The 15,361-nt window shown below is 27.3% G+C and overlaps 1 protein-coding gene across 1 annotated transcript; it reads right to left on the bottom strand.

Annotated features, from left to right (window-relative positions):
- Nucleotides 1-215: 215 nt before the first annotated feature.
- Nucleotides 216-9,203, bottom strand: LOC132949265 (ATP-dependent Clp protease ATP-binding subunit clpX-like, mitochondrial). The gene is made up of 12 exons (XM_061020060.1): nt 8,939-9,203; nt 8,713-8,797; nt 8,469-8,642; nt 8,273-8,400; nt 7,626-7,791; nt 6,660-6,803; nt 6,365-6,529; nt 4,115-4,215; nt 2,889-3,041; nt 2,634-2,810; nt 1,164-1,385; nt 216-872 (listed from the first exon to the last, which is right to left on the bottom strand). Exons 2-12 carry the CDS (start codon nt 8,786-8,788, stop codon nt 708-710), a joined length of 1,671 nt encoding a protein of 556 aa, XP_060876043.1. The 5' UTR covers nt 8,789-8,797; nt 8,939-9,203; the 3' UTR covers nt 216-707.
- Nucleotides 9,204-15,361: the final 6,158 nt, after the last annotated feature.

Raw genomic sequence — 15,361 nt, 5'->3', positions numbered from 1 at the left:
CAATGACCTATATGACGGCGGGGCCCTGGAACCAAAAACCAAGGGACCCCTTTATAGGGGCATTGGGGCATTACCTCTTTACAGGGATATTGCCCTGGCTGCCCCTGCGGTTTTTGTGGCACTTTCTGGAGCAGTGAATGGGGTAAATATTTTGGATGTAATAGTACGTCTAGAGTAGTGAAAGGGTTAAACAAATGGTGCTTCATAACTTATGACCTTTGAAAAAAAATTATTTATTTTTAAAATTCAATAAATATTAATATTGCATAATAATAATAACTATACATACAACCATTGATTATAAATATTGTAAATATTATTTATAAATTATAATCAGTGACACAAGTATACAACATACCTAATATGAATCGATGGTTATGACATATCCAAAAATAAGTCGATATTTAATAATATAACTAAATATTCTAAAGAAAATAATAATAAATATTATTGTTAAGAATTGATTTATTTATGAATACTTATATCTCATATAGTATCACAAATAATACATAAACTATGTACCTATAATCTTATAATGCAATTTACAGAACATTTTAAACCTAAATATTAAAATAATTTAATGATAAATAAACAAAATTAATTTAACAAGAAATAGATGTTTCTAGAATGAAGGTTTTTATCATTTTTTAACAAACTTTAGTAGTTTTTGACAATATTTAATATACATTTTTAAAAACAATGTTAATTCATTCAACTTTAGCTCTTGTATCCATTTTGGCTTCTCCTTCATCAATTGGACGGCCTCTTATACAATGTGGATTCATTTTTCCATTGACTGCATCTTCAGTGACATGAACACTAACTACATCAGATCCAGGTATTTCAAACATTGGGTCCAACAAAATGGATTCCTGTAGAAATTGTAAGTAAAATGTCATATAAATTATTATTGAAATATTTACACAGTTGATAAAGTTAACAGTTAGCAGTGCAGTAGTAAAGTGCAATTTATAGTATGTAAGCACATTTTTAGTCAACGACACAAATAAGCCGAGACAGTAATTCTACTGATATTATATTTAATTAAAATAATTAATGAATTTAATATTCATGGTATTTTGTTAGTAAATGTTAAGTTTGAGTTACTAATTATTCAGTGTTCACATTATTGTATAAAATAAGAATTTAGAATGAAATATTACCACAATTGCTCGTAATCCTCGAGCACCTGTTTTTTTTTCTAGGGCTTGTGAGGCAATCGCTCTAAGTGCTTCATCCGTGAATGTTAATTCAACTTTGTCTAATCCAAACAGTAATTTGAATTGTTTAACTGTACTATTTTTTGGCTCGGTAAGAATTCGTACAAGCAAGTTTCTATTTAAAGAGTGGAATGGAACTAAAACTGGAAACCTTCCCACAAACTCCTGGTAAAAAAATTAACATGAATAAAATATATTATATTAAAAAACTTGGAATAAAACATTAATTTTATTAAAATTAATATTTTAACTACACATAATTCATGACAGAGAACCTTTGTTTCGATCAAATTACTGGAGCAATGATATAACACTTATAATAATTATAATTTATGAATTATTGTAAAACTTTTAATAATTACTGTTTAATATCTCCACCTGACCCACTTTTGACCTTACAAAAACATTATCCAATGACCGATTCCTTTTTCAGATTTGGCTATTTAAAGCATATAAAATACTTAATGATACCTACTGAAAATTGCGTATAATACCTACATATTCAAGTATTTAATAAATAATTTTAAAGTACTGATGAGTGATAAACTCTATCAATCGTAAAGCAATATTTTACTAATATAAATTAAAATTGTTAAACATTTATCATTATTGGCATGATTTAGAATTTGGTATAGAGACTAGGGACGGGCATTTTAAAATTAATGATATTAAATAAAATTATATTTAATTAAAAAAGTTAATATATTTTATTTTCTACATATTACTTTTTACATAAATTTAAAATCTGAACTCAATGAGAATTATTTGATTTAAAATGTTCTGTTATTTCAAGGAATTTGTGAATAATTTACTTTGAATAACTATGATATATAAATTATCAACAATTTAACTGAAAATGTAATGTAATTGAGAAATGGTTTTTTTAAGCTATTGTATAGCTTTTATAGCGGGCCTGGCGTGGTGACTGTAAAAAAATTTTCAGAACGTAAAAGCGTGACCGTAAGATGTTATTGTTATTTTTGTTATTTACAGTCTAACCAGTTGCTAAGCAAAAAGTCTCAAATAAAATATTTCCGATTAATAAATTGTTATGCAATACCTTTACCGCGGCAGCTCCCTAGTGCCTCAGACTTTTTTATTATTATTATTATTTCTAGTATATAAAAAAAAAAATATTAAAATGATATTGTAAACCACTGTGTGACGGGGAGTATAAGACCATTCCCCCGGGGGTTGTTAGACCTTTAGCCATATTTCTCGAGGGCGGCTACTTCACGCCTTAGTGACCTTAGCATCCCTCCGATATATTGATATATATATATATATATATGATATATTGAAATTCAAATAACACTTTAAATCAATTTTTAAAGAAGATAAATAATCTACCCACATCAATAAGTCTATTCGGTATGCCACATTAATTTTAATAATAAATGAATTATTAATTACAGGTATCATTCCAAATTGAATTAAATCTCTTGGTTCAACTTTTTTTAATAGTCCATCTCGTTCAGCATTTTCCTTTTCAATATCAGTGTATGAAGTTGTTGAAGCAACACGGTCGGCTTCAGCAGCAGCTCTACTACTTCCCATTTCATTATTAATTTCTGCTCCAAATCCCAGACTCTGAAAAATATAAATAAAATTAATTAATTAACTTCAATTTAAGACAGTATAATGTGAATAAGCTATTTCGTTCCTTACGTTTTGGTTTGTCCTGCGACTTATAAGTCTATCAAGACCAGTAAATGCGCCAGAAGCAACAAACAGGATATTAGTAGTATCAACTTGAACTGTTTCATTTCGAAGTTTTCTGGTATTTTTTTCTGGTACATTAACAACAGTACCTTCCAACATCTGTAAGCATTACAATACATAAAAAATACATCATAAAAGGACGGTTTTTAAAAATAAGAATTTGTTGCAAATTGCCATGGAAAAAGAGACAAAAACTTCAATAAAAATATTATATGCTTGAAAATAGTTTATGTATTAAGGGCCATTCTTACAATGTCCGGTAAAGTGTCGATTAACTTTAACCGGACATTGTGAGAACGGTCCTAAGTATTATAAAATAGATTATAATAGCTGTATATTAGTGATGGTAATTTTTTCTGATTTATTTTCCTAGTACAATGTCCAATTGTGATGAGAAAGGTATTTATTAGCTCATTATTATCAATAACGATACATTCAGCCTATCTACCATCTTATTAGATTCACAATTATTTTGTTCAATAATATAATTTAATCAATGTCATTGTTGTATATCAACTGAGAAAGGAATGGAAAAATGAATCGTATATAATGACTAACAAATAAATCTGATAACATTTTTGATGAGTATACCTAATGTATGATATTCTTGATAATGATCCTATAACAATTTCTACAATTTATTGTATAATAAGTTCTGAGAATAATCTATATATAAAAATGACAGTGCATAGCCCATGGGTAAAGTACATATTTTTTTTTGTTAATGTTACCAAAATTATTACTTTTTAAAAAATGTAAAAGGTATATTTATAAAAAAATGTTGAGATAATAAATTATTAGAAATTTAGTTTCTTAATTAATGCCTAAATTAACCAATAGATATATTATTTATAACATAAATTTCCAGTTTATTGAGTAATCAAACCTTTTTTGGAGAAGGTAGGGATAAAGTTAATAATACCACAATCAAAAATTAGACTACACATTTGTTTTTTTTTTTCATATATGCCAGAGAACACCTCTAAAAATCATTTGTCAAATATAAGAGATTAAATCAAAACAGATTTATCGTCAAAGAACTCCAAATAAACATAAATAATTTATTTGTAAAACATTTATTATTGATTAATCAATGTATAAATAATGTATAATGTATTCATTATTAAAACAACTTTATTAAATGTATTTAACGATTAAAAATTAAAAATTACTTTCAACATTCCCTGTTGGACTCCTTCACCTCCAACATCCCTCAATTGATGAATTCCGGGCACTGCACCGATTTTATCAATTTCATCCAAGAAAATAATACCTAAAACATTTTTTTTATCATATTGAATTATAAAATGTATAATATTAATAGTATTTATGAATAAGTACTACCTACTTTATCGTATTTGTATACATATTTGATAATATGTATTGTCTTACATAAATAACTTAAAAAATTAAATTGACTAATATTGTAATTATTTTTGAATTCCTAGCAGAGCAAGTAAGAAATTGCTTTTAGACTTAATGTAAAATACTATAAATAGAGATTTCTTTTAAATTGTTAGATAGTTTCTGAGAATAGTCACCACATTTTTATTAAACAATGATAAATTAAAAAAAATATAAATAATATTTTTTAGACATAAATTTTCAATACAGAAATAAATAATCTATTTTAAATTTTAATATCACTATACTTAAAACAGTTAAAACTACACATATATTTACATTGGTATACTATATTGAATGAAAATGTTGGAAGTCCTAATATTCCACTCTAACATTTTAGAAATAAGTTTATAAAATTATATAGATAAAACTTGACAACATTCAGGTAAATCAAGTAAGCATAAGACTATTCACTATTCAGCAAATACAACAATATTTATAGATGTAACCGGCATAACTGATCGATTGATGGCAACAAAAAGAATCTTGTCAGTTGTTCAGAAAAAATAACTAAAAATTAAGACGCTAAAGACAATATACTCATATATAAGGATCTAAAGATTAGAATAAATCATACACAATCATAATATTGTGTACATTGGTAAAAAATATTTTACCATATATAAATTAATTTCTAAGCACAACATGATGTATACATTTGTAAAAAATATTTTACAATACATAAATTAATTTCTAAACATAAATAATTGTATCCATATTCCATAATATTATTAGCACTCCTGAATCGTGAACAATAGAACATTTCAAAAATTGAATGTTTAATTCTATGATAAAATATTTACATTATTTCCTGAAAACAAGACTATATACCAATTATTGAAACTAAGTGTTTCAATCATGTTTAGAAAACATAAACAACCAAATTATAGTTCCAACAACAGATGATATTATAATAGATTAAAAAATGTCTTCACAACCTTCAAACATTTGCTTCAATTGTTATTTTTAATATAATATACCTAATCGTTTTTATTCACAAATTTTAAAACAATAGAATAATAATAATCCATAGGCATTATGATACATAATGCATTGTTAGCATTGATTTGACCCAATAGTATTACATTGTTTATATGTTTTTAATCTAACCACGAATCTTATACATGATTAAGTCATACAAATTATGTCACATAACATTCAGTTATGTCATGAAATTATATAATATATATAATACAATTTTGAGTAATAAATTAGATGACTGGTAAAATATAATGCCTGAAAACATAGCTAGCTACTAGCGTACTTGGTACTTAAGAGGACGTCACACCCACATGTATTGTCTCTGTCTTACTTACGTACGACATAGACAAAACATGTTTACGCAGTCTGAGTGGAACTTGCTCAATTTTGGTTCTAGGGTAAAAATACCTATTGTTAAATTGAATTGTGACAATATTTCTGAGGGCAAGTTGTTGCGTTTTTTCTATTATACCCAACATGACATTCATTATATCGTTTAGAAATAGCAAAAATTTCAACATTTAATAAAATACGTTTAACTTTTTAAAATTTAAATTTTTTAAAAAAAAACTCAACGTCTTGCCCTCTAAAATATTGTCATTTTTTAATTTTGTAATAGATTTTTTTATTAAACCATTCTAACACCAAAATTGTTCTACTCAGACTGCATAAACACATTTTGTCTACATTGTACGTGTGTAAGACGGAGACAACATATATGGGTGTGATGTCCTTTTAAACTTATAAGTAATAACTAAGATTTAATTTTAATATATTGAGAAGCTAACTCTTCTTGGTGTAAGATCAGAAAACTAATAGATAAATGTAAAATTAGTATTTTAGAAGGCAGAAAATACTAAAAATAATAAATATACCTAATTTGGAATATTGTAAATAAAATGTTAAAACTCAATTCAAGCCACATTAGTGCTGATAGTGTCATAGACATACTCATTTTTAATATCTTAAATATTAAACACATTTTTATATAGATATTAGAATATTGAACAAATAAATTATTACAATTTATATATTACCAGTTTGAGCTTTTTCAACATCATAATTAGCGGCTTGTAGGAGTTTTCCAATTACACTTTCAATATCTTCTCCCACATAACCAGCTTGTGTCAAATTAGTACAATCACAAATTGCAAATGGTACATCTAATTGCTTAGCTATTGTTTGAGCCAATAATGTTTTTCCTAATTAAAATAAATAACTAAAATATAGTCAAATTTATAAATTATACTGTGGCAAATATACATTTTAAATAATAAGTATATATTTAAATATTGTACTTCTAAAATAGTATTACGGTGAACAATTACAAACCACATCCTGTAGGCCCCAACAATATAATGTTACTCTTTTCTAACAGTGTATCTTCAAATATTGAAGTAATTTTAATTTCGTCTTGATTGTTTTTTGTACTATCCATTTGTGGCATTCCAAATATATGGTTGTTAGATAAATTCTCTAAATTAGAATATTATATCATCAATGTTTGATATTATTTATAGAATTTTTAAATTAAGTATATCATATTATCATATTATAAACAAACATACATCATTATTTAAATTGTGTATTTAAAAAAATAGTAAGAATTATATGATTATATTGTATATATAGTTATAGTAACACAGCACTACACTACAACCTCTTTATAATTAACACCCTATAACAGGGATAGGCAACTGGCAGGCCGCGTATCATTTTTCACTGACATGTGCTACATTTCAATTTAGTTTATCAAAATATAAAATGTTAAGATTTTTTTGTATTTCATTTTATTATATTTAAAAAATCATTAAAATTGATATAATGTTTATCGTAAAACGTAGATATAAATGCTTATCTAGTATTGAATTATTAAATGTAAATTATATTATATTATTTAAAGGAGTATAGTTAACATTAGGTTTTTTTTTTGCTTTCCGTGTACTCTGGCCCCGCTAGATTTTTGCACATTTAAAATTGGCCTTCTAGTAGCATTGAGTCGCCCATCCCTGCCCTATAAGACAGAAATCTTCTAATAACGAACAATAACATCAGTTCCGTTCAACCCAAATGGCTATATCCTGCATATTTTAGTCTCTCTTCTTTTATTGGGAAAAAATCCGAAAAATCAATTGGCCCAGAGCGATTTCAATATAAAGAGGTTCTATTGTATAAAATTTAAATGACCTTGTACTTATTAATATTTTTTGTATATAAATAGATAAATTAATTTGTATACTTATAAAAACAAAGTTGTATTTGTATATAATCATAAACACATCATTCATATTTTGTTACCTCTTGAATTTTGTAAATTATCTAGTAACCGTTGATCAATCACATCATTCTTTTTTGGTGTTGTAATATTATGAATAATACGTTTACAATGATTGTAAACTGCCACAGCTAACACTTTTTTAGCTAAGTCTTGACCAATCACATACTTATTAAGGTTCACAAAAATCTGTATTGAACAAAGTATTTAAAATATATGGATTAAATAATAATTAATTTAGTTAAGAACCAAACACAATTATTACGACAGTATTTATCTAATTATAAATATCTTCATATCTATATTTCAAAATACTTTATTCATTATTCTTAATTATTATTACATATCTGAACTTTGAAACTTACGTACATAACTAAAGACTCATCATAAATTTAACTTTATCAAAATAATATGAAAATAAACTTTAGCATAATAAAAATAATTGACAAATTATGAGTTAAATTTTGAAATAAATTTTAGGCATGATTGAATACATAAAATCAAAACTTTATACTCAACTTCAACCAAAAATAATTTTTTAATTTTAATTTTAAATGATTACACTAATGTCAAACACTATAATATAATGTTAGTAAATTCTACAATAGCAGGTACTATAATAAATGTACTACAATAATGATAAATAATAATTCTAGAAATAATTACTCACTTCTTTTGGAATTGGTGGTGGTTTATATTTATTTTGTTCTTCTGTTACATCTTTTAAATTATTTTCTTCAGCAGAAATTACTTTGAATATATGATAACATCGCTGACATCTCAAAAATCGATTAGAAGCTATAACAGGACAAACACATAAAATATATTTTGCATTTAATAATTTTTAAATGTTGTCAATATATTACTTAAAAAGAACTCTAAATTGGCAGTTGTGCACTTTGGACAAACGATTCCCGTATGACCTGTATTATCACCCTTGCGTCCTGTTCCTGAGTTTTCTACATTCCAATAACTAGGCGACGTCTGGAAATTACGTTGGTGAACAGTGTCTCTTTTGTGATGGCCATGGGTCAACACACCTTCAAAATGCAAGGACAAGGTTATACACCAAATTATCATCTATGGACTTTAATAATCATCTTTACTTACTCAAGTTTCTTGATAAATTTAAATAATTAGTGTACAGTTTGGATTGTATACATTTTGAACACAATCTAGTCGCCATTTCAAGAGCCTGTGCGTCAAAATAAAACAAACATTAGGGTTAATTTAACACGATTTTTTTTTTAAAACAAGCCTGCTTTTGACAATTTAAATTAAAATAATTTTTAGGACTGACGAAAAATGAAACCTTATTTTTAAATTGAGTACGTACTTGAAATAGCTTCTTCTATAGGCACGTCGTCGTCCCGGGAATAAAACGTTACAAGTACCTATGTACGCCCCACAAGAAATCCTTCGAAGTTCGAAGCCAAACAATAATATTTTAGGTACGACAGACTGGCGACTACTGACTAGTGACCGCCGAGAGGAGACTGTCTACTGTCTAGTGACTACAATGTCCGTGGAATAGGTAGGTAGGTGTTCAATATTGTTATTTGTTACCTACCGAGTTTTGTTTATTTTGTTTAACAACTAAATACTAATAAATGATAATCCATCGAATGATAACGAGGTCATTAATCGATCAGCTGTTGTGACCGTCAGAACTCGGAACCAGATAGTTATGTTCTGTGCAGTGTACACGGTTCATACTACACCGTGACGTGTAAAATTATCAGTTTTTTTTTTTAATTTTACTACCAAACAATAATTTATTATTTATTACTTAATATTATCCCATGCATTATGGTCAGAAGACAGAAATCCCAATGGCCGCTAATCGATTAAATCGTGATATTTAAAATGTAAATCGTGTATAGTCGTATAGATATCGTAGATAGGTACAAGCATAATTCTATTCTATGGTACAAGTTCCTACATTTGGGTAGGTGGTCATTACAATTACCGCAAATAGCGAGGGTTGGGGGGGACTTAATCCCTCCAAATGTCTACCAAGTGCACCCGATTAAAAAGTCAGTGCCTACCCACTTAGTATTGAGCATATTATATCATTTATATATCAGTTGTATTATTATAGGGCTTTATTCCCCTCAAGAAATTGGGCTATTTGCACCTATGCTTATTACAGTCTGATCCTCCACCACTCACTTGTAGATTAAGCTTTAAAAGTTTAAAATTTAAATAATATGACGGATATCTTTACGGGGGGGGGACCTCATACGAAGTAAAAACTGGTTGCCTTCAATTAAATTTGTCGAACTTCTACACTCTACAGTTCTACGTATTCCCTCGGCGACCCCGACACTACAACAGTACAACTACTATATATTATACAACAGTAGTGCCAAGCCGTCAAGGCCACAACTTTGTTATTAGTTTGCCCCACTATTCGCTAATAAGTAATATCTATTATTGTGTAACGTTGTTATGGTTTAAAAATAGTGAAGACCTAATGAGCAATCGTATAGTTCATCGCATTGTGTATTTAAATTTAAAGTTCGACACGCCTACCGTTGGGTACCTACGTGGTACATCTGGCTTCTGCACTGTGTACACAATTTAAATTTAAAATACAAATTGAACATGTGATTATGATATTATGACGCTGGTTTTACAATAATCACTTATCAGCGTCCCGTTGGCCATTTATTAATAATATGTCTATCGTCTATGCCCTATGGATACAATTAATAGAAAATCAAGTAAATAACTCGTGTGGAAACTCGTCCCCTCACACAGTGTCACAGTCATAGGGTTACACGCTCCCAACTCCCTGCAAATAATAAAATGTGACATGTGTGAAATTGATTCGTCAGCTAATCATCTCCCCCCCCCCCAAAAAAAAAAAAAATCTGTTCTTCAAATATAGCTAAATACGTTGGATTGTATAAAAATGGTTTTATATTTTATGTTTGTATCCAATATTCCTATGTAATTATAAATACAAACTTAGAATTATTATCTTATAATAAGGTACTCAAACAGGAATTTTGAGATTTACAATTTTAAAATACTCATAACTCTCTTTAAAATTAAAATATAATACAAATCCTATGAGATGCTCTAGATAATGATCTTACCTTTTCTAGAGTTAAATTCACTCTGATTTAACTGATAAACTAACGGAGCTAAACGTGATCTGTTGAGCGTAAAATTTGCTATGTTACGCACTTGTAAGACAGAGACAATACATTTCGGTGTAGTGTCCTCTTAACAATACTATATTGTATTGGTATTCATACAAATAAAACAGTAATTCAACATACAGTATACGTCACGATATCGTGGTAAAGATATTTCTTTTGAACTATGGAGATAATTCAACAGTAGGCATTATGAACCATTATACATTATTTAAAATTATTGTTCACATTTTTCACAAAAAATTGTTTTACATAATTTTATATTTTAAATAATAACTATTAAATTATTAAATACAATGAATGTGAATCAACAAGAATGTCAGTCTATTTAAAAATTCAGCCACCAGACTACGTAGGTATTATAAATCACCAGTTCAGGTGAAAAAACACCAAACCTGGCAACCTATTAGTTATTACTAGAAAGTCGTAAGTGGCATATACGATTTACCTAATACTTATAATTCCACCCATCATTATCTTTCATTCATTTTTTTTGATTCGAATAAGACTGCAGTCTTCAACTTCCAATACAACGCATACATTTATAATTAATCATACATATTTTTGATTTCATTTATCTGCGGATAGCCCTGGACTTTTTCCAATTAGTTTTAGATTCTGAGCGGAGCGATGAATGTATTGATTTTACAATGATGTGTGTTTTTTTATTTTTTATTTTTTGTTATTTTTGTGTCTGAGGACACCTTTTAGAGAAGTAAAAATGCTTCGATTTTCTTCAACAGTACCTTTTCTGATAGGAAAGTGAATCTAGTTGGTACTTTGGGGGGTCAAAAGTAAAAATTTCCCAATAGTTTTCACAAGCGACAAGATAAACAAAAGAAAAATTAAGGAAAAACGGGAATTTTTACACAAAATTGATTTTTCACAAAATTGAAAATGGTTTTTGGTGTAACTTTACACCAATCAAATGACCGTAGATACTTGAAATTTTCACTGGTTGTTTGTATTTGCATTTTCTATACACTATAACATTTTCAAAATATTTTGATTTATTTTGAACTGTTTAGGGACATTTTCATTTTCCATTTTTTTTTAGTTCTTTTTCTAAAGATATCAATAAAATTTTATTTGTTGGCTAAAAAAGCTTGAAAATTTAATAGAAGGCTCCTAGTATATTGTTTCAAAGGCAGATGAAAAATATTAAAAATCCTTAGTCACAGTTTTTTTTTCTAAGCATTCAAAGTTCATAAATTGACAAAATATGGAAAAATCATGAAAATTAGCAAATTATTTTGAGTTAAAAATTCGTAAAAATTTTTGTTTTTAAATCTAAGGTTTTAAAATGTAATAAAAGATTCCTCATAAGTTTGTCTACCTTTATCAAAAAGAAAATGTCTATAAGAAAATCAAATTAAATTTTTATGAGCGTTTGAAATTCAAATTTTTACAACATTGGATATTCATTCGATTTCTCATGTAGCGATTTCCTTATTTTGTTGTAATTCAAAAACGAACGAATTTAGATACTTGAAAATTTCACTGAATGTTTTATATTAGCATTTTCTATACACCATACAATTTTGAAAATATTTTGACTCTTTTTGAGCTGTTTACGGCCATTGTCAGTTTTCAATTTTAGATTCTGAGCGAAGCGATGAATGTATTGATTCTACAATGATGTGTGTTTTTTTTTTTATTTTTTTATTTTTTATTTTTTATTTTTATTTTTTTTTTTATTTTTGTGTCTGTCATCACCTTTTAGGACAGTAAAAGTGCTTGGATTTTCTTCAATAGTAACTTTTCTGATAGGAAAGTGAATCTAGTTGGTACTTTGGGGGGTCACAAGCGACGTGAAAAACAAAAGAAAAATTAAGGAAAAACGGGAATTTTTACGTAAAATCTGTTTTCGAGAAAATCGATTTTGGTTTTTGGTGTAACTCTAAAACAAATGACCGTAGGGACATGAAATTTTGACTGAATGTTTATATTAGCATTTTCTATACACCATAAAATTTTGAAAATATTTTGACTCTTTTTGAGTAGTTTACGGACATTGTCAGTTTTCAATTTTTTTAGTTTTTTTTTCTATAAATATCGATAAAAAATTTTTTGTTGGGTAAAAAAGCGTTAAAATTTAATATAAGGTTCCTGATATATCGTTCTAATAGCAGTTAAAAAATATTAAAAATACAATGGCACAATTTTTTTTTATAAGCATTTAAAGTTCAAATTTTGACAAAATACGGAAAAATCACGAAAAATAGCAAATTATTTTGATGAGAATTCATAAAAATTTTTCTTTTTAAATCTAAGATTTGTAAATGTAATATAAGATTACTCATAAGTTTGTCTACCTTTATCAAAAAAAAAAATGTCTAGAAGAAACTTAAATTAAATTTTTATGAGCGTCTGAAATTTATATTTTTACAACATTTGATATTTACTCGATTTCTTATGTAACAATTTTCTTATTTTATTGTAATTAAAAAATGAATGACTGTAGATACTTGAAAATTTCACTGAATGTTTATATTAACATTTTCTATACACCATAACATTTTGAAAATATTTTGACTCTTTTTGAGCTGTTTACGGACATTGTCAGTTTTCAATTTATTTAGTTTTTTTTTCTATAAATATCAATAAATTTTTATTTGTTGGGTAAAAAAGCGTTAAAATTTAATATAAGGCTCCTGATATATCGTTCTAATAGCAGTTGAAAAATATTAAAAATACATAGGCACAATTTTTTTTTATAAGCATTTAAAGTTCAAATTTTGACAACATTTATCAAATTTATAATTTATTAATTATTTTGTGGTTATAAATGGATAAAATGTTTAACTTTTATGGCTAAAGATTGAAAATTTAAAACAAGGCTCCGAGTAAATAGGTTATATATAAATTACTTTATTCACAATAATATCATCAAATATACTTGGTAAAATCATAGGCTGACTGACCGTTTTCGCTCAGAATCGTTTTTCTCATACAATGATATTATATCATTGAATTCAAATTTAACACCATCCATTACAGTGATCCACTTGTAACCTACTGTACAGCAGAGCGACATCCACTTATTTTATTTTATACATAATATATACCATTATATAAAATTAGTTATTTGTTTTATTTTGTTTATTTATTTATTTTATTTTCACTTCTTAAAATGTATTTACCTGCAATCGCATCTTTAGACCACTTCCCATTGTTTATACTTTATTTGTTTTAATTTAGTATTAAAGTATTTTTTCGAAACATGTGTATTAAATAATATAAATAATTCTTAATAGGTATATCGTATATATTACATGGACTAAAGTAGAAAACTGATGATACCACAGGCCACAGCGTAATCGTATTTAATCGTGTCCCTCTTTTCTGGACGTTTTTAAAAGCGAAGCTTGTTTATTTATGGGTACCTCGTACCTAAGACTCAATAATAAGTCCATAGTAAAATACTATAATAACAATAATTATGATTACGAACTGTGATAATTGTTAAATGATAATATATAGCCATATAGTTATTAATTATCACAACTATAAGTAGGTACTGCGAATAGTGGGACATAATATTTATTTAATATAAAGTTGACCACGAGCTTATTGAATATAGTTTTCCGATTTCCTAACATATTTTTTATTATGGCTTTCATTTTTAACGAGTAATATTATATTTGTATTTTTTTTAAATATAATACCATAGGTATATTAAGCACACATATATATTGCCGTGTGCCCGTGTACAATACCGGCTCGCCCCAAGGTGAGCAGAGCAGTATATAAATTAATAATACGACGAGACGATTACCCAACATCCACCATATATACCACACGGTCCTCAACTGTACACATTTTATGCTCAAGTCACCCAGTCACAGAGGGCATTCGTTAAACAGTATACATAATATCATAGTATAGCTGGACACTGGTTTCCCACAATCCCACAGTGTTGAGGTATTTATTTTATTTTATTCATCTTGCTCGTCGTAAAATTAATTGTCGTCGTCGTCGTCGGCGTCATTCACGTTAGCATTGAAAACAGATAAATCGGCGTCTATATAGCGGTCCCGGTGTATACGAGCATAATAATAATATGTATATATACCGGCCAAGGCATGATATAATCTGACTCAATAACACGTAATATTATTATTTCTCGTGGACCTATTTTTCCATAAGTACCTATATCGGCTATATCGATGAATTAACAATATAATATAGTTTCATATTTTGTATTTTAATTTGTAGACCGAATAAGTACAAGTCGATGTATATAGAGATATTACAGTCATATACTATGCATACAAAGGTATATAAATAGGTAGCCTGCAGAAAGGTATTAGATATTATAATCGATTTGGTTGTGATGATATTACCATTTACCAGTGTTGTAGAAAACCAACCTAAAAATATTTTGTAACGGATAAAATATTAAAGTATAAAATAAGGAAATATATGACATGCCTTGTGTAGCCATGTATAGGCAATGGTAGAATATTATACAAAGTAATTTATGAAGTTTTATCAATATCAAGTTGAAAAAGTTAAAACATTTAAGGTATATATAAAAATAAATTTGCGAAATAATAATAGTATAATATCTACCTTTATTTACATCATAT

The sequence above is a fragment of the Metopolophium dirhodum genome, chromosome 7 (assembly GCF_019925205.1).
Source record: "Metopolophium dirhodum isolate CAU chromosome 7, ASM1992520v1, whole genome shotgun sequence".
Classification (NCBI taxonomy): Eukaryota; Metazoa; Arthropoda; class Insecta; order Hemiptera; family Aphididae; genus Metopolophium; species Metopolophium dirhodum.
This window is presented reverse-complemented; position numbering and strand designations above follow the sequence as displayed.